Below are 21,006 nucleotides of genomic sequence, written 5' to 3'. Positions count from 1 at the left end.
GGAGAACCCATAGCAGCCCATCCCAAAGAATCCACTCGTCTGGAACATCCCTTCCCCATGGGGCCTCAGGTTCTCTTGGAGTTTGAAGGCCCACACTCTGCTCTCTTTAAGGCTGTAAAGCCCTGCCCCCGGTAGGAGCATGGAGCAGAAATCCTACAAGACGAACTGGCTGAATCAAGCGGAGTTCTTGAATTCTCTTCCCTACTCCTGGGAGGGCTTTACTGCAAGGGCGTGTGGAGTTGGGCCTAGCAAAGTAACTCATATGGAAGTTGGAAAGATAAGTGACTGTCACCTGAGCGTCCCTTCCCTGGGGAGGTGTTTCTCAAATGACAGTTAAGATCCACGTGAAGTGGGAAGGTTTGACTTCAGCGTGTCATGCTTCCTCTGAAGTGTTAGGTATGTCCTGGGCAGAGGTCAATGATACTGCATGTGGGCCATTGGTCTATGCTGTTACGGCAGTTCCTGGGTCCTATAGGAAGTAGCCAGGATGAGATGCTGTTAGATGAAGGGTCCAGCTGCACCTGGTGGAATGAAGCACTTGTCATGCCTTCATTAATGACATGGAAATGGATCAAGCTGTCTAAACCAATGGCCAAAGTGTTTCCAACACAGACTGAGAGGGGATGGCAGGAGGAGCTGACAATCACAATGTGTTGACAATCACAGTCAGCAGCAGTTGGGTTCCTAGTGTAGTCCCTGCTGCTTATTTCTTTGATTTTCCTCTCCCCCGTTAAAATAATAGCATGGACCAGGTCTTGTCCTGGAATGTGATCTACTCCTGCTTAGGAGTGCAATATTGTAAACTATGGTACTAATGATAACATCATAGCTGCTTGGCTGCTGACACTTTACTATGCTACTCACAGGCTCATGGAGTTTTTCTTTGCATTATGTTTTGTGCCATCTTTTAGCTGAGCCATAGGCAATTTGTGTTAGGAAGAGATTGGATTTGGGATCTTGTGTTAATACATCAGGTACTGGTGTCTTTTCTAGCAGGTTCTGCTCTTTGTGTATCTGGCAACACTTTTCCTGGTGACAGTCTTTAGATTTAGACTCTGTTGTGGACCCTTTAGCTGACTTGAAACACTTTATTTTTAATCTGGTTTGTGTGGGCAATGGTGGTGGTATATAGACTGTAAGACACGCACACTTTTTCCGTTCAGAGTGTAGAGGGCTAGACAAGGTGTGTAGGCCTTCCTGTATCTGTAGATTTCCTCTTGAGTGGAAAGGACTGAAAGGTCAGAGTTCCTTTGACGACTTCACTGTTGACCAGCATCTCTAGTTGCAATTCGAAGATAGCAAAGCACATACTGGACTTGATTCTCTCCCCTTGCTTTCCAGTCCCAAAGGGTTTGCTGCATCATACGACTTACGCTTGGAATGTCTGTGATTGATGAAGCAACTGGGGAACGATCTACTTGCAGCAGAAACATTCCAAGTATACCAGCACGTGGAAGGCCACCTGATATAGCTGAATGCTGGGTAGCACTGGTGGTGCATTTCAGTATCTTCAGAGTTGAATCCCCATTCCATGTTATGTACACGCGAGCCTTGTAATAGTGTAGAGATAACACTTGATACCTGTCAAACTAGACAGCTGGATAGTTTCATGTGTTCTTTTCCTGAAAGGTCAGGCTACTACTTCCTGATCAATGGGAGAATTACCATCTCCTAGTGCTTCATTCTCCTTCCTCTATGGTGCAACAGGAGACCTTCAGGCACCTTTAAGGGGAGATGGGCCCAGTCGCACCTGTGACTAGTTAGCTGCCTCCCAGTTGATGCCAGGGGACAAATGATTGCCTGAATGCACCTGGTCCTTATAGAGGCCCCACAAATGATCAGTTGGGCTGGTGAACTACAAGGAGTAGAAAATGGAGCCCTGGCTCTTGGATGGGTCCTAGGTAAATGGACTGGGGAAGAAAAGCATTGTAGTGCATAGAAAGGTTCCTATAGAAATCCCTGGGTCAGGGCACTGGCTGAGAGAGGTGAGAGAAAAGTCCCTGGGACTGTAGCCCGGGTAGGGCAGAAGAACTTCTTTATTTTGATATTTTGCCTAAGTATCTGGTTAACCAATAACTTGTGCCCGGAGGCCAGGGCTGGAAGTAGTCACTGGTGTAGCACTGATCTTTCTCAAGCTGGTAAGAGAGTCCACTAGCTTACACCTTCCTTCTAAAAAGTGAATCTTAGTCTCTTTTATATTTTCAGTAACTAAAAGCTGAACCTGATTTCTATTTACATAGCTACTTGCGTGAATTTGATGAGTTCAGTTTGGATTCTGAATCATTTTAATTCCCAGTGATGGGCGATGACTTTTCCTCCCTTTCCAGACCGTTGCATTTGACTGAGCTAATCACCTTAGCATTAGACTCAGAACTTCTTAGTGTGGAGCAGTAAGCAGCTCCTGAGTTTGTCTGTTGGGCTGCTGTTAGTGGGACAGATGTAAGTTACAGAAACACAAGGCTGATTTTTCTCCCTCTACCTCCCAACGCCAGATTCTCTGGAAATGAAGATCTCTCTCTCTCTCAAACCCGATGGAGTGGCCAGTTTGGAAATGCCAGCATCTTCAGGATTGTCCCCGTTCCCACCCTGCCCCCATCTTCAGTTTGTTATCAGCGCCTAGTACATTGTTCTGGTCCTTTAGCTAGTGCCAACTATAGAGCCTTTGCTATAGTGTCAGCTAGCCTCTGCTCTCGAAGCGTCTTGCAAACGCTAATGAGTGAAGCCTACCTACAGTCACTCTGATGGCTCCACTCTGCTGAGTAATAATGGGAGTACTTACGGAGGGAGGGCACAGAATCAGGTGCTGGGGTCAGTAAGTATTACATAGGGGAGACTGAGGTGCAGAGGCATTAAGTGACTTGCACAAGGTCATGTAGGAAGCCTGTGGCGGGGCTATCAATAGAATCCATATTGCTTGAAACCCAGTCCTGTGAAAAGTACTAGCCTCAAGACAATCCCTCCTCTCTGTGTGGGCTTTAATACAGACTTTGGACCTGACTTTGGTCTCACCCATATCTTATACTGGGGTGGCTCCCTTGTCTTCAGTGGAATTATTCTTGAATAGCATTGGTATGAGATCAGAATCTGCCCCTTTGTTGTATGTCTCTGTTAATCTGTCACTCACTTTATAATTTATGAATGGCTGGGTTCATGTTTCCTTCCACTCTGTGCTCCTTCAGCTGTTCAGTTATCCCATTACAAACTCTTGCAGATGTCTTGCATCTGTTGGGACATGTGGCTATGACTGGAGTACTCTGTTTTTGATGGCATAGTATTGACACAGAGCCACGCTTCTCTTTTAAATGGGAGGCTAAAACTTTGCTGCATTAGCATTTCATGCATTGTTTGTATGGAATGAGCAGGTAGAATTGTGGGAGGACTGAACTTAGCACCTTTGTCTGGAGTAGTTGCCAACTCTAGGTGTAAATTGAATGGAAAAATGCAAGTTGGAGGCATGGAACTTACCCCTAGTTGCTTAGCCTAGTTGTAAATGTGCTAAAACAGAGGCTCTCAAACTGTAGCAACCCGAGGACCCCCATTTTGATGTAAAAATTTTTGTGGACCCCCAAGCGCCCCGCTCAGCCCCAAACCCTGCCCCCATGCCACCCCTTCCGCCAAGGCCCCACCCCTGCCCCACTTCTTCCTGCCCCCGCTCCACCCCTGCCCCTCCTCTTCCACCCTTTCTGCCCCCTTGCCTGAGTGCATCCCATCCCTGCTCCTCTCCCTCCCTCCCAACACCTCCGTCACGCCAGGGAACCAAGAGTACTCCAGGGGGTCCGCCGGCCCCACTGATCAACTCCTCCCCCTCCCTCCCTCAACTCCTCCCCTCCCTCCCAACTCCTCCTGCACATCGCTGAACAGCTGTTCCCTAGCTTGCAGGAAGCACTGGGAGGGAGGGGAAGGAGCTGATCAGCGGGGCCGGCGGATCCCCTGGAGTACCCTTGCGGACCCCAGTCTCAGAAATGGTGTGCTAAAAGATGTTAATTTATAATGATCTTATCCAGCTAGTGTTACTCAAGGTATAAAACAATAAAGCGCATTGAGATTTTTAGCTTTTGGAGTTCTTTGTTTATAAGACAGTCCTCAGATATAAATTTCAGAAGTTCACTTGGATTCCATGGACCAAATTCATCCCTAGCATAACTGTAATGATCCATGGAGTTATTCCAAAGACTAATTTGGCCCTATGTATTTAACTCAAAGTCTCTGTCTCTGAGTAAGTACACAGATGATGTGAACTACACTATAGAGAATATAATTGTATTATTATTATTTGGAGGAAGGTTTCCACAGGCTATTTCTGCTTGTGATGCACTCCCCTATAGGTGATGTTCTGCAGGGAGTAGTGAGTAGCTGTCCACCAAGAGTCAGTGCCTCTGAAGCCAAACGGTACGTGTTCCCTTGGTATTCGAATGAGAGCGGCAAAGGGTGCTTCAGAAAGTAGGGTCCCTGTCACTTCGCTTCCTGCATGTGGCAAGGAGAAGAGAGACTCTCAGTGGGGACAGCACAGGAGAAAGAGACTAATGGGTTTCTGAAACTAAAATTTCCTGAGGAGACACAGGACCTTTGGTCTGACAGCTCTGTCAAGATATGTTAATAGTAAATGGTGCAACAGTACTAACCTGGGGTGACATCCTGGCTCTATCTATGGTACTTATATGCCCCCCCACCCCAATTGCCTTAGTATCTGAGCACTCCACAATCTTTACTGTGTTTATCCTCACAACGCCCCTGTGAGGTAGGGAAGTGCTGTTGTCCTGTTTTACACACGGGGAACAGAGGCCCAGTGATTTGTCTGTACCCAGGTCTCCCAAGGCCTAGGCTAGTGCCACAGCCACAAGACCACCCTTCCTCCCTATTCTGCTCTATGGAAATCATGAGCAAAACTTCATCAGAGCTAGGTTTTAACCTCTGGTATTTATTTAAGACACTGGCTTTTGTAATTGCTTGCATATTGCAAATAGAATAACACCTGCCCACGCAGTGTTGATAATTTTCAGCATTCGAGCTCTCTACTGTCATTTAAACTTGCTAAGCAAACTCCTGGCTGTTTGAAGCTTATACTAAAAATTTACTTAAATATGTGTTATCTGCTGGCTAGCTTTTAGATCCATTCTTTTCGTCAAACACAGAACCTATTCACCACTTCCTTTCCCTATCCCCCGACTGCTGGAATTAGAACTAACAAGGTTTTCAGTGCAATTACCTGTACCCCTCTGTAGATATTCAGGTAATCTGATCTACATGGAGAACTTGTCCTTCTAACAACTAGATGTGTCTGGCACAGTGTCTTTCCTGATCAGCATCTTGACTCTGTGCTGGATTGCCCAGCTCAGGACTCTGGAACTATATCAGCCTCAGCAAGTGCCTAATCCTGGGAGGGGCTGAGCACCTGCTGTTTCCATTGACTTCAGTGGTAGTGGGGGTGTGGTCTCTGGGGTGGGGCCGAGGATGAAGGGTTTGGGGTGAAGAAGGGGGCTCGGGAAGCTCTCAGAAGTGGTAACATGTCCCTCTGGCCCCGAGTCACAGAGGCGGCCGGGGGGACTCTGCGTGCTGCCCCTGTCCGCAGGGTTCCCGGCCAAAGGGAGCTGCGGAGCTGGTGCTTGGCGTGAGGGCAGCGCACAGAGTCTCGATGGTGGCCCCTGTGCCTCGGAGCCACAGGGACATGCTGGCTGCTCCCAGAAGCTGCACGGAGCCGGGGCAGGCAGAGAGCCAGGGCAGGCAAGAAGCTTGCCTTGGCATTGCTGCGCCACTGGCTGGACTTTTAATGGCCCAGTCAGCGGTGCTGACCGGAGCCACCAGGGTCCCTTTTCGACTGGGCGTTCCAGTCGAAAACTGGACGCCTGGCAACCCTACCCCTTTTTCCCGCCCCATCCTCCAACATGCCCCTTCCTTCTCTTTCTGCTGGAATAGGAGGGTGACTCATAAAGCTGCTTCTACCACTCTTCTGGTAGTGGAGAAGGTGAATTCTCGGCAGGGTTTGCCCTAAGAGACTGGAGAGGCTGGCCCACAGATTTCTCTTGCGTTATATTGGTTTTCAGACCTACATGGGAAATATTTGTCTCAGTGTTACCTGTCCAGGGCATCCATGTGTCTCTTGTTTGCTCTAGTTAACAGTCTTTCCCTGGCAGTTTTGCGGAGCTGAGAAGAAAGTTGAAGAGTGGCCTGTCTGGAGTTAAGCTATTTAACTTCTACTAATCTGTTTTGCTTCCAGGCTTTATTGTAAGAGGCTTTCAGCCCGAGGTGCCTGCTTTGCTTGGCGTATCACAAACAACAAATGTTACCCTTGAATGTGTGAACTGAATTCTGTCACAGCATGAAGGGCCAAATCCAGGTCTGAGCAGCCTGGGTGCATTGGGAGGAAGAGGTTGAGAGGGCTCAGGAAGCTGTAACAGGTGGCTTGTGCTTTGGGAGCAGAAGTGGGGGAGGCCAACCAGCACTGCCGTCAGCACTAGTAGCCTCAGAGATGTGTGTCTTGGTGAGGAGCCGGTCTTACTGGATGGTGCCTGTGGAGCTATTTGCAAAGAAGCGCTTGCTGCCCAGTGCCCTGGAGTCATTCCCCATAGGCATAGTGCCTCTGCAGCCACCTTCCCCCCCCCCACACTTCCCCCGTGGCACTGCCTGTAGGTTCCCTGTCTGTCTGAGCACACAGAGAGTTGGGTTTGAAAGTATTATTGCATGGCTTGAGCTGTAAGTGCTTGGAAATTCAGTGTGGGCTGGAGCATGGAGAGCTCCGCAGAAAACAAACTTCTGTTTTCCCCTTGCTGCCCAGTCCTACAGGGTGCTGAGCACCGCCTGTGAAATGCTGAACCTCCTCAGCAACCACTGAAGTCAGGGAAAGTTGAAGGTGCTCAGTGTCTTGCAGGATTAGGTCCTTGGTTGCTACCTTGGGGGGAAATTGTCTGCTGTGTGGTTCTGAGACACAGCGGAGTTCCTTGCCTGGCCTTCCTGGGTTCCAGGCAGACCCATCCTTCATGCTTTAACATAATTGATAGTGGAATGGTTTCAAGCATAACAATCCTGCAAATCTGACCTTTCCTGAGCCATTTAGTGTCTGTCTGTGAGGGCCTGTATGTGCCTCACATGCTTGAAAAAAGATAAAAATCATTTTAAACTGCATTCTCTGACTTCACATACATACAAAACTTCACTATCGAGTTGTTCCTAATGGGACACTGTGAGATTATTCATAGCGTGGTAGCATCCAAGCGCCCCAATCAGGATTGGGGTCTCTGTTAGGTGCTGTACAAACATAAAGGGTTGGAGTGCTTGGCGTTGGCCTGAGTCGGCTTCTCTGGAAGTCAATGGGAGTTTTCACATTGGGAGCAGAGTACAGCTAACATGGAGTGCTTTTGAATAGCCCACCCAAAATGAGAGTGTGTCTGTGTAACGTAAAAAGAAAGGGGCGATTTTACTCTTATGTTTACAACCGCATAAATGACTAAACCTGAAATTATTTGAAACAATCCATGTTATTTTTCACCATTTTTACTGTGTGCAGTTCCTGCATTTTGGGCACATTCTGGTCTGTGTGCAGCAGCCCAGTGTCCCAATGGTTGTGTTGCAAGAAGTAAAGGGGAATATTTTGCAGGCAGACACAAAACATTTCTTTGTTTAACTATTTATTTATTTAGGGGGTTTTAACAGGTTTACAAATCCTTGCCATGTAAATATCAGAGACAAAATAATGATCATTATAACAGTGAGCTTTTGTTAAGTGAGACCTTATAGATTGATTGATCACTTTATTTAACATAGCGTTGCCATAATAGTGAATGAGTCTCTTTACACTACCCACATTGATGTTGAAAAATATTTTTCTCCTCATAAAGCTATTTTAAAAAATCCTTAACATACATGAATTTTCCATACAAGTATTAACAAATCTGATTTATAACCTGTGTTTGTTACCATTAAAAGACACATTTGTGTTTAGTCAATGTCTTATTGTTTGGTGGTTTATTTATTTATTTTTTTAATTTTTTTTTGGTTCAAACTCCAAAAATGGTAACCATACATTATAAATGTCTTGATCCTAGGCTGTCGTATTTTCTATTGAAAGGATTTCCCATACTTTATTTCTCCATGTCACTGATGTTGGAGGATCCGTGTGTATGTGTGTGTTTTTATTTTATTTTTTTCTTTGAAAAAGGACTGATCACCCATCTGGCTGCCAGTAGCAATTGTCTAAAATGTATAGTTTGGGTCTAACCTGTCTGAGTCTTCTAAACACCTTGGGTGAAAGGACCTATTGAAACTGGTAGGAGTTTTGCTATTGGCATGAACAATGTCAAGATTTCACCCACTTTTTCTGAACATTGCTTTCCTGACACCCAACCCATGGATGTGTGAATTGCTCAATCTGTGTGAATACAATTATTAAAAATTCACATTGTCTACTTGAGATTAGGTTTATAATGATTGCAGTTGTTACTTGTTCAGTTCAGCATTCAAACTAGTTTAAAATGATAAACTGGAGTTCAAATGTATTAGGCAATCGGAATTGGGTACAGCTGCAGTATAGTAGTTTACTGAAGGGATTTGCAGGAAATGTTCAGGAATTTGGGAAACAATCGGAAACTATTCTACCATCACAAGGTATGGGGAGGTAATTCTTAAGGCCAATTCTGCCTTCAAATACGTGGGTGCAGTTCCCAAAGGGCTCCAATCCATTTACTCCTCAGTTTTTTCTCCCATGGAATTGTATCATGTATCTGATGGTAGAATTGGGCCCTAAGACCTATATATTCAAAACCTGTGGTGATTTTGGGTGCCCACCCTGTGATACTTTAAAGGAACCCTTTTTTCCCCCGGAAGTGCTGGTTGCCCACTCTCTGAAAACCAGGCACCTTTAAGGTGTCTCAAGCAGGCACCCAAAAATGGACTCCCCAGAATTGCTAGACACTTTTGAAAAGTTTGGCCTAGTATTTTAAATAAACAGCTCCTCCTGAACTTGGTTCCCTAGTACAAGTGCTTTATGCTTAACAAATTGGAATGTCTGTAATGCAGGGATACTGGTGTCTGGCTACTGCCTTCTGCAGTGCTTTGTGAAGTTACAGCTTTTTAAAATTTGTTTATTTCTTGTGTCATGTTAATTCATTAATCACCTGCACAAAAGGATGAAGAATGCTAGGTAAAATAATGAGCCCTATAATGCTGGCACAGAAACAGCTTTAGTGAATATCCTGGGGAGGTTCTAGACTGGCAGTGAGGGGCAGAGACTGAGGTGCGTCTCCTCAAGGCAGTGATACAACATTCTTTGTTTGATTTGGTGAAATTGGCTTTAAGTGGGCATGGAGCTAGAACTGACCTTGAAGATGGTCCTGTCCGAAAAGGCTTGAACCGGTGAATGGCTGAGTCCTTCTTGTGAGCCACTGCATGTCCCAAAGTCCCACTGAAAACTAACTGGGTTGAGAATAATTGGCACCTCAAGGTTATTGTAAACTAGTGAGCTCTCTGACCAGCCTGCTGACCAAAGAACACTCTCCAGCCACAGGGTGCCAGTCCCTTTCTTCATGGCTTCAGTTATTTCTTCAAAATAAAAACTAGTTAACATAATCTGAACATATCAATTTTGCCCTTTAACCCAACCCAGCGCTTACAGGATTGCACTGCACAGGCTGTCTGCCTGAGATTCTCTCATGAACTGGAGGGCAGATTTTTAAAGGTATTTAGGTGCCTAGTGGAATTTACAAAAAGCTCCTAACTCCCATTGACTTCCAAAATCTGGCCCCAACTGATCTTCAAGCTGTCACCTGAGCCCTAGCCCCACAGCCGCAGCAAGGAGGCAGCTAATTAGTCACAGGTGAGGGCAGCCCCCTCTCCGCCTCCCATGACCATTATGATGTGGCAGGACAGTATGGCAAAAGCTGAGCCGGGGTGGCCTGATGAATCCTTGAGCTTTGGCCCTGCCAGCGGACTTAGGGTCCAGTGCTGCACTCCGTTAATGAGCCCTGACCACCAGCAGATGGGAAAATGTGTATTGTCAAAGTTGCTCTTTGTCTCTGTTCAGCTCTCTCTCTCTCAAGATGGATAAAACCAGAGATTAAAATTGAAGTTAATACTCTGAAGAGTCTGGAACAAATCCAGCACTGGAATTCCATTAATCTGAGCAAAATTGGTTTTTCTAGTTTTAAAATGCAAACGCTGTTGGTTTCTGTGCCAGGATCTCTCAGTCTAGGATGATATTTAAAGGCTGCCCCTTCCTCATGCCAGTGGTCCCACCAGAGTAGATGCAGGGTAACTCCAATGAACGGATAGTTCACATTGTTGTAACTGAGCTCAGAATCTGCACTATTTGCATGGGGCTGATTGCTTTCATATGGGGTTTGCACTATCGGGCCCTTAAATCTGAATTGTATCCCTTTAAGCACCTGCCTTGAGAGCCAAATTGTTCTAGCTGTTGTCCTGGAAGCAATAACCTATGTCATCTTTTTATCCTTCTTTGTTTTCAGCCTTCAGTGCCACCAGTGCCAAACTACAGGCTCTCCATGTCTATCCCAGAATGGCTTCAAGCAATACAGAATTACATGAAGATGCTGCAGTATCCTTCTTGAGTTGGGCAGCAGAGTCATTACACTCTGCACTGAACCCACGGGGTAACTTACTGAAACACGAGGCTGCCGCAAAGGCAGAGGATAATTCAGGAGGGCAAAAACTCCCACTCTGCCAGCTTTGTGAGGGACCAAAGCGTTGAGCTCCTCATTCTGGTCTTCAGGGCCACACAATTAGCCCTAAGTGACACTGAGCAGAATTTAACTGAAGTGCCAACTCTCTAGATGAATAGGAATGTTCTGAAGAACCTCATAAGCCAATTTCAAAATGATCAACATTCACGGTGCCTGGAGAAATATATTCCAGCCTCTCCTGATAGCTCACTTTCAGTTGGCATTGCCAGTGTCCACCCCTTTCCTAACCTAGCTGCAGCCTGTGATTACAGTGTTTTCCCCTCCAGGCTGAATCCGACCCTCACCTTCTCAGCCACAGCTCATGCTTTTCGCTGAGGGAGGGATTCGGCTGCCCCCGGGCCAGGAGGTGGGCTGCACTTGCTCAGCTACCTGGGGGTGGACTCCAGAGGGGCATGCAAGAGGCCTCCTTCTCCCCTCAACTTGAGCCACTGCTCAAGCAAAACACACAGATGGAGTCCCCTGCTGCATTAGTGCTTGGGGACTTTTGCTGCTGCTCTCCCCACCCTGAAGCAAAGTGCAGGAACGGCAATAGAGACCTGGTCCTGACCTCTCCAAACCAACCCCCCTAATGAGGCCTGCACGTTTGTGAGCGTGCCCTAGAGTAGTGCTTGATGCTTAGGGGAGGGCCACGTCTCAGTTTCTTGCCTTTTGTGGATTTAATCAGAACCTGACATGCATTTCTTCCCCTTCTCTCCCCACCGCGGAGCATTGATTGTGTTTCCACAGCACATAGGCAGCATGATGGAATGAGCAGTCACTGGCCAGAATATTTACTCCTGGGGGAATTCTGTACCACTGCGCATGCACAGAATTTGTCCCCCGCAGATTCCTTTGCTTCCTCACAGAAAATTAACTTTCTGACAGGAAGCAAAGGGAAGCCACAAGAGCGGTCATGCGACCCTTCCCAGCAGTATGTTTTGGGTGCTCAAGGCAGCCAGCAGAGAGGTAAATCACTGTGGGGCAGGGGGCGGGACTGGAGAAGACCCGGCTGGTGGCTCCTAACCTGCGCCAGGCTCAGCTGTTAGTCCTGGATAGGCAGGGGAGGACGGGACTCCCTGTCCCCCTGCACGGCATCTGGGGCCATGTCAGACCCATCCCCAGATATCTGCCCCAGCTGTAGGGAGCTCTGCAAACTGCTCCCACCCCTCTGTGCTTCCTGCACTCATCGCTCCTCAGCTGCAAGGGGAGAGATCCTGGTACAGGGAGCTGCTCCCCCATCTGCCCAACCTCCGTGCATCCAGACCCCCTCATACTAGACCCTCCCGCCGAGCCTCATGCCCCCACATCTAGAACCCCCCCCCATGAGCCCCACTCCCCCTGCACTTAGACCACCTCGACGAGCCACCCACACCCAGATTGCCACCCTACCAAACCCCAACCAGCTGCACTTGGATCCCCACCCCAGAACCTCACTCCCCCAGCATCTGGACCTCCCACACAGAGCCCTTTCAACCCACATCTGGATGCCCCCACACTAAGCCCTCCACATTTGGATCCTGCATTGCTGAGCCTGCCTTCCCACACCTGCTGCACCTGGCATGGAGGGGTAGGGCCTTTGGGTGTTTCTGGGGTAGGTCCAGTCCTTGCGCTGTGTTAGGATTGGGTGCAGCCTCACCGCTGAGTCCATATCCTGGTGGGAGGGCTGGGGGGGGCTTCACAGTCGTCTCCCATCTCTGTGCAGCCAGTGGCCTGTGCTCCCCAATGAGCCTCCACATTTATTTGACAAATAAAATGTGCAGAATTTTAAAATATTGTGCGCAGAATTTTTAATTTTTTGGTGCAGAATGCCCTCAGGAGTCAATATTGAATTAGCTTCTTTCATCTTGCTCCATTTGCCAGTTATTTCTCTCCTCTTGTAACTTTTTGATCTTTATTTGGCAGAAAGGCAGTGGAGGTAGAAACAAAGGTGCATGAGGGGCTGGTGAGCATTTGGAGGAAAAACAGACAGTTGGAAGAGTATCTAAAAATAGCAGGAGGTTTGGTAGGCCAGACAGAGCAGCAATAAAGATCAAAGCACCAGCAGAAGATACAGCAGCAGCTGAACCCGAGAGGGAGAGGCATGGCTAACCTGTTGTTTAGAGAACACGTATATTGGGCTAGGTTTGGACATGGAATTTCTTTACTTGTTGGTGCATGATTGCTACTCAGACACAGTGAGCTCTGCTAATGCGCATTAAAGGGCGGAACGGCATGATGCAGACAGGAGGCTCTGTCACACTATGAAATGCATATGTGGGATTTTTAATTTTTCAAAAGTAGACACCACTCTACTTGGTAGGTGCTAGAGATGGCCTTGAGAACTCAAAGTTTGGATCCAGATCGAAACAGGCTTCAAAGTCTGCTGGGTTTCAAATGCAGGGTTTTGGTTTCTCACTGAAGGCTATCATGCCACTCTGTTTTACTCAGAATGCTCTGAGTAAGGGCAACACACCTCAGAGCTCAGGCTCTGTTTTGTCTGTAGGGCCTGATTTTCATCAGTGCTCCGCATCCACAACTCCAGCTGAAGTCAGTGGGAGCTGCGGGTGCTCAGTTGTTCTGAAAATTCACACCACTGGTGCTGAGAGTCAGGGCTACGTTCAGTTAAATGGTCATGACATTTTGTTTTTCCACTAGTGCGATGTGTGCTTGTGGCTCATTCCCCACCGCATATTGTTAACAGATGTTCTCATTGTCTTGCTGTCACAGAGAAGGACTTACATCTGTTTATATGTGGAAATTATCAGCCACATGTTGCCTATAGGGAAACCTACATGAATAGCATGATTCTTTTTGCATGAAGGGCCGCGGTTATGAGCATTCTTAAACAATGAATGAGGTAGACTGTTGATAGATTTATAAACTGTATTTCTCTTTTCCATTGTGATTCTTCCCATTATGATTCTTTCCTCCCCCCCATACTAACAGGAGAAGGGTCTGAGCTGGCCAGAAAATTAATAATTATTTCTTGAAGCATTTGATATTTGGATCAGATTTAACAACTTCTTTCACTTGCATTTCTTCACAGTTGAGAAAATAGAATTAAGTTTTATTTCACATATACAGGATTTAATTTCTGCCATGAGAGTCGATGGCTTTTTAGTACCTGCTTTATGCTTCCAGCGGAAATTACAATTTGAGAGTGAAAAGAGACTTTCCATCACCTTGGTGAGCTTTGTTGTTTTGTTATCTGACTCTTTCTTAAAGTTACTTTACTTTAAATGACAAAATCCAGATACAATCACACAGGAACTCAGTTCTTTGAAATTAGGAAAACAAGACCTCTAAGTGGGTAAGTGGCATCTGCCTGCCTGCAGATTGGTTTGGTTCTCTTACATTCCTGAGGCTCTGAGATAGTCTAATTCTTTTCCTGGACACATGTATACAGATCCTCAGCTGGTGTAAAGTGACAGAGCTCTGTTGAAGTCATCAGCTAACGATCTGACCCAGGCTTTTTCTCTCCTGTACTTCACTGTGACTAATCATAAATGCCTGGCCCGAGTACAGCTTGCAATTGAGACTGATGGCAGTTCTGGAAATCTGGAATCGATTGAGAAGGTCCAGTCTGGGTCATTATGATGGAAGTCTTCCTTGCTTCCTACTTATATCCTATCTCCCTGTTTATTGCCTCAGACAGTATAACCCCCCCACCTTCCCCATTGTTTGTTTTCCTGTGTGGTGCTGCCCTGTTGACTTCACGGTTCCTTCCGTATGTTCATATGTAAATGGATGTCCCTTGTGCTAGCTTTCATCTGACAGAGAGACAGGTGAATAAACAATCTGACAGGAAACCTGTTTCTCCACCTCTGCTGTGATACAGAAACTAAAAACATATTTTCAGTATACGTCCATGGAACTCCTTTTAGTATCTATATACGTACATTTCACAATGGTATTAACAACCAGTGTGACCCTGGTTTTCATTTAAGGCCTCACATGACCGTCTTTGGTGAATCAGAATGTACCAGTATCAAGATATTCCTGTAACCCCTTGGCAATGATGGGCTCTAATGTGAGTCATTTCCTTTATTTACCCATTTATCTCTATCTTTTTTTAATAAAAGCTGGAAGCACTTAGATTTTTCTCATCATTACCTGCCTGAAAGGGCTTTTCATAAAGTCTGAGAGGAACTTCATTGATGGAGAACAAAATCAACCTGTAGAGAGCTTTGAAGAACACCGCTAAGAGCAGAGTTCCCTCACTTTGTGACTGATGTCAACTTTCTGGGAGCAATGGGCTGCATCTTATTTGCAAATAAATTTACATCACTAATGAGAAGTGTGAACTCAGCCTGTTACCCAGACAAAATTCTCTGTTACTCACACACTCTAGGGGCATCCACCTTTACCCAGTTCCTAGGGCTCAAGGCGTAACCCTCTTAATTTAGGCATCCTCTCTTACCCTTCTGTGAGCTCAGGCATAACCTTATGCTCTAGGGCACCCACCCTTACTCAATTCCTAGGGCTCAGGGCGTAATTTTCTGCAGGTTTGCAGGACCTTTTACTGGTGAAAGAGCCTTACACAGTAAGATCTTTATCCTCTATTAATAATCACTAAAAACAGAATGCACATGCTATACATACAATGCTCACCACGCCCAATAAGACAGGTGAACTTTTCCCTGCTGGCCATTTGGGATCAGGTCCATCTGGGGGACTTCAGTGTCTGCATGGTGTCATTGGCAGAGTGTTGAGGTCTGGCAGCTCTGATGGGGCTGTGTCCTGGAGTTGGTTCATAAAGAACTGCCTTTTGGACCCCGGTTTATACAGTGAAACATGAGTCCTGCTTAGCTATACCTTAACCAATCATTTTACTAACCAATCCTAACAAAATTCTCTAACCAATCATACCCCAGCACCTTCATTAATTTACATCTAGCAAAATTAATTATTTAACAGACCGAACCAATCAAAGAACCAGACAGAGATCATACAGACAAACAATAGGGAAGTGGGGACCATAATGACAAAACAATAAGGAAATGAGGATTTCACAACCACAACTATTGATAAGTGGTTTCTTGCCAGGCAGAATGCTATCAAACTAAGTTTTCTTTAACTATCTTAAGATCTGTTTCTTTATCTGGTGATAGTGGGTGCTATTAGGACAGGGTCTCCTTCTTAACGGCCTGATATTACATTGTTTTAATGTAATTTAGATGGAATGTGAGGATGTAACTTCCTGCTTCTCAGCTAATGGCTGCTGCTCTTTTAACTTGGCTGCAGACGAAGGCCTTAGGCCTTACAATATGGCTATAGGCCTTATCCTTACAAGCCCACTGTAACATTGCTTGTACTGGTCCTTTCTTTGACAGATGAATCAAAGTTACTTGTTTGAAGGTCACCAGCAATAATAGCTGAGATTTGATCAGCTATTAGCTGTACTTTAGGGCCTGTGAGGTGCATTTGATCTTCTGGACTTTTTTGGGTACCCTAACTTACTATATATGGGAGGAGGGTAATTCTGACAATTGTCACGCAATTACAATAAGAACTATTGAAGCAGCTAATGGTTCAGATCTTGAGCTACCATAATCATGCTAGTGTTCTGTGATCTCAGTTAACCACTTATACCTGGAGGCATGGGAAGACTGGTCAGCTTCATTCAGCTTGTTTGCAGGTTGTATGAAAATATAATGCTTTCTCATAAAGGGCTCAGTCCTGTGAGATGCTGAGGGTCTCCAGCTGAGCACCCACATTTTACTTAATTTACTCTGAAATTCAGGCTGCTCATTAGAGAGCTTGTATATGGATTTAGGGGCTTAACTTTTGACACCCAATTTTGAAAACATTGGCCACAGCCACTCTGTGCCTCAGTTTCCCCACCTATGAAACAGGAATAATACTGTAAATTGTTTTGAGGTACTCTAATGAACTGCATGATATGAGCCAGCTCCACAGGTGTGGTAAATTGGCATAGCTCCATTAAAGTCAGTGGAGCTACACAGATTTACACCAGCTGAGGATCTGGCCCTTTAAGTACACACATTTTTCCATGGCTATTGCAATGATTAAATAGGGGCTCTGTCGGGAAGCCATTTTTTGCTCTGCAATTACTTAGCTATTGGCTATAAAATGCTAGCTGGATTTATTTGTTAGTTTTTTTAAAAAACTGCTGGTGGGGATGGAAAGCAGGCAGGAGAAGAAATCGTTGGTCATCACTGTGTCTTCCAGCTGCCCTGTGCAGCTGTTCATGAAGCCTGAAGCCAGGTGCATAGACCCCAATTGAGCAAACCATGTAAGGAGTGCATAAATCCCTTCCTATTCAATAAATGCTGAAGTAGGTGCTTGACTTCTAGCACATGCTTTCAGTCGCTGACTCTTTAAGCCTGTGCTTAATTGCTTTGCTGAATTGAGCCCTCACTCCAGCTGAAGACACACAGCACTTTGGTGAAGTGCCCAGCACCGTGCAGGGTCAGGCCCCAAGTTTGGCTTTTAAATCAAAGGCCACTGGCCAAATAGAAGTTTTCCATTTTGTTGCAAACTCTGCTTGCTGCGATTGATGGATATTTTCAGAGACGCTTCCAGAGGCTTTACTGCTCAGTGCTTCCGTAGTGATTCCTGTTGGTTTACCCATTGAGTGCCCCAAGTGTATTTTGTTCCTGAAATGACAAAGGAGTACTGGGGAAAAGCTTGCTGGGTGAGCTACTTTCATTAGCTATTGCTAGCTGTGATCTTTTTAGCTTTGTACATTTCTTTGGGATTTTCTCTCAAATTTTAATTGTGATCATGTATTGCCCCTTTCCTCCCTCCATTGTACAGCTGAGTTTGAGTTTTTGGTCTAGGTCTCGGTTCAGAAGTTTCATGCCAGGATGAATTAAGTTTATTATTTACAAGATTTATTTTGGACGCTTTTCTTACGGTAATGCCTAGAGACCCCACCTGAGATCAGAACCACACAGTATACACATACAGTAAGTCTCAATCCCTGCCTTGAAGAGCGTACGATGCAGAGGTAACATCACTGTAGTTATAAGTTGTGTTATAGAGCTGAGTTTTAACAGGTGCTTTAAATCTTTGTTTTGTGAAAGTCTCATTGAAATGGCAAAAACTAAGCCATGGAATCGAAGCTTTGAGCACAATCTGAATTTTTCATGGTGGTTCGAGGAAAAACGAACTGATGGTAACAAACCTGCAAAAGTCACCCATTTGGGCAGTTTTTTCACTGGATTGTCTCCTGTGTCTTGGTACCCCTTTTTCAAGAAATCTAAAGCACTCTGGGCCCTCTCCTTTGGCCACGTTGTTGCTCCCCGTATGCTGGTTCCTAGAATATCAGTTATGCATCAGGAATGTTTGCCTATAAAACACAGATAACTTTTTAATAGTAACAACAAGCTTTTGCCACAAAGCAAATCCTCCAGATTGTAGTTCGGTAGCATTAATGCCATAGCCGATCTCTAGTCACTTACTTCTGAGAAAAACTAAAAAAATGAGTGATGCGCTCTGACTCCCTCACCAAATACCCCTGGAATGTAGGAGAAAGCTCCCTGAGCTAGGAAACAAGAGCGCAGGAATTCAAATCTCCCCTGTTCTGGTGCTGTAGAAATTGCCATTCCCTACCCTACCCTTATGATTAACTAATACATGAACCCCAACCTAGAAGATGGTTAGGGAACAGCTGCTGAACACCCCTCCCCCCAGGCTTTAAATAAGTTAATAGAAACAGGTCACTCACTGCAGCCCCAGAATCCAGGTCAAACTCCAGTCCTAGGCTCTGTACCACACTGGCTTTCAGGGTGATTATACCAGTTTATTTGCTTATCTTCAGCAGTGTTGGGGCAGAATAACTTCTGTTACCAGATTTGCCCATTACTTTGAGGTACGCTCATTCATTGGGTTTACTCTTCTGGGGGTGGTGGGGGGGTGTTCTGTAATTCTATCAATGTACTGCTTGTGTCACTTGTGTTCTCATACGGAGCTCTATTTCTCCCTTCTGCAAGTTCCCTCCCAATGGAGCTCTCCTGCAGGACCTAGTTTCCCCAGGGCTAGGTTCTTCCAGCCCCAGAATCAGATGAACACACATTAACAGAGCGCATCTGAGAGGACCGGGTTAATCAGCACTCCCAAGCTGACCCCTTATATGTCCCTGGACTCAGCAGGTGGGTTGAACAGCACTTCCAAGCTGTCACCCTCATATGTCATGGGCACCGCACTGGAATAGAGTATGGCTGAGCAGGCTGGGTCGAGCAGCGCTTTCAAGCTGCCACCCTCATATGTCCCAGGTTCAGCACGTCCCTAACCCCACTTTCACATCACAGTTGTTCTGCTAGTAACCCACTTGATGAGCAAACCCCACAGGATTTTTGGGTGCTGCAGGGACCTTTAGCTTAGGTACGAGGAGTGTTGTTGCAGAGTGAATGGGGAAGCCAAAAAACACCCACGAGTGGGGGGGAGAGAGAGAGAGAGAGGGAGAAGCAACCAGCTTAACCATGAAAGTTATTTATTGCCAGGTAATAACCATACAAGGAGAGCCAAACAAACAAAACAGTTATAATATTCAATCTAAGTTAAATTTGATTATAAAAGTCAGGTTTAGAAAACTATAACTGATCACACAAGTCAGGATCAGAAGGTGATACCTAGAGAGAGCGCGAGACAGAGAGCTGGTTTTCACGACGCCGTGAAGCTAGAATCGACTGGGGTTTCCAGGCTGTGGTGTTAGCCGAGGGTGGAGACAGGCTGAGACCCCAGCACGATCAGTCAGGAGAAGATGAAGTCCCAATGGAACTGATGCAGATTTTGGATCCAGGCATCAGAACACATACTTGAGCATGAGTTGGAGTTTTTGTAAGGAAAGAACAGTGGTTCAGGGGAGAACACTAGATTTGTTTGTGGGTAAACTGATAACTCAAGGGGATATATCAAAGTTGTTTTGTTCAGGCTAGACAATAGGAACTGATTATTCCTGGCTATTTTGGATATCAATAAAGTATTTATTACTAAAATTGGTCTGATAACTTCTGAGCTGGGTGTGTGTGGGCATGGGTTCATTAACATCTGGAACAGAGACCCCCATCATGCAGTGCTTCCCTGCTTTTTCTGATCCCAGAGTTCCATGCGGTTCTTGCCTTGGAATCTTTGTTCTCCCTTCTGTATGCTAATGGGGATGCCTCCCTGTCCCATCTTTGATGCAAATGAGGCTAGGGGGGTTTCCTTAATCCTGTCACCCTTGTCCCAGGGGTCTCCCACAGCCTTTTCACTGCTTTTTCTAAGTCTTTCTTCTGATCGGCTTTGGTTCAAGCAGAGGCTGGAAGGGGGAAGGTCTTTTGTGAGTCAGACAGACTGGGTACTGCACCCTTGTTCCCCAAGAACACAGCTGATAGGTAACACTTCCCAAATGTATGGAACGTGTGCTGGCCAGATGTGCTGGTCTGTTGTAGTAATTGATATAAACGCAGATGAGGTCACTGTTACGGTATTAGAGTGCAAGTCTGGAGCTGGGGTAGGTATCGCTTTGGGATAACTGTTGGAGATGGAAGTGAAAGCCTCATGGAGTGTGTTACTGAAGCAGTGTTGCAGGCAACTTGAAGGTGGCAAGAAATGTACAAGTCTTTTCCGTAAACTTCTTATTTACATGCTTTTAAGGTTTTGGGTGCGCGGGGTGTGTCCTGCTGTAACCTTAATGGTCACTAATCCTGGTTTTAGTTTGGCAATTATCTAAATAGACAGGATAGACAAAGGGTGGGGGAAAGGCATTATTATTCCCTTTTTACAGATGGAAAATGGCGGTGCAGGCAGAGAAAGTGATTTGCCCAACATTAAAATGGAAATTTGGAGCAGAGCCAGGAATTGAACCTTGATCTTTTTAGGCCCACTTTAGTGACTACAAGACCATCCTTCTCAAGGGTTACTAGCTGAAGTCTTTTAATAGCTCTTTGCCTCCGAGTTTGGCTTTCTATAAAATCTGCATTTGGTAAGTGTCTCCCTCTCAAGATGCTAGTGAAAGGCTCAGTACTTCCATTGTATTGATCATGTGGAAATCCAGAAGTCCATCTGGATGAGCAGGCATACATATGGGGCTTGATCCAGCAGCGTGCCCTCAGTTTCCATTGATTCCTTTGGGAGTTGTACCTGTTCAGCAGTGCCACACTGGGCTCCTGACTTGTGCTTATGAAGTAGATTTTTTTTAAATGATTCTCTATTGTGAAGGCTCTGAGCTAACAAAGGTTCTGTTGCTTCTTCCCCTCAGGAGACCAATGGGTGAGCTCAAATGTGTAAAGAAGCTACATACAAATTGAAGATCAATAAATCCGTGTGAATTTGTACTTGAAATAGCTCTGATCTATTGTTAGGAAATTGGGGACTAGACGCAGGAAGGATTTATTACCAGTATCCGCCTGAT

The 21,006-nt window shown here is 45.7% G+C and overlaps 1 protein-coding gene across 4 annotated transcripts in view; it reads left to right on the top strand.

Moving 5' to 3' along the window:
• VASH2 (vasohibin 2) overlaps positions 1–21,006 on the top strand; it is a 68,901-nt gene that overhangs the window by 5,474 nt on the left and 42,421 nt on the right. For all 4 annotated transcript variants that reach the window (XM_073338934.1, XM_073338932.1, XM_073338933.1 and 1 more), the window contains 2 exons: positions 10,455–10,543; positions 13,900–13,956. In XM_073338934.1, the coding sequence (XP_073195035.1) occupies positions 10,491–10,543; positions 13,900–13,956 (110 nt within the window). In that variant the 5' untranslated portion in view covers positions 10,455–10,490. The remainder of the gene's footprint in view (positions 1–10,454; positions 10,544–13,899; positions 13,957–21,006) is intronic.

The sequence above is a fragment of the Lepidochelys kempii genome, chromosome 3 (assembly GCF_965140265.1).
Source record: "Lepidochelys kempii isolate rLepKem1 chromosome 3, rLepKem1.hap2, whole genome shotgun sequence".
Taxonomy (NCBI): domain Eukaryota; kingdom Metazoa; phylum Chordata; order Testudines; family Cheloniidae; genus Lepidochelys; species Lepidochelys kempii.
This window is presented reverse-complemented; position numbering and strand designations above follow the sequence as displayed.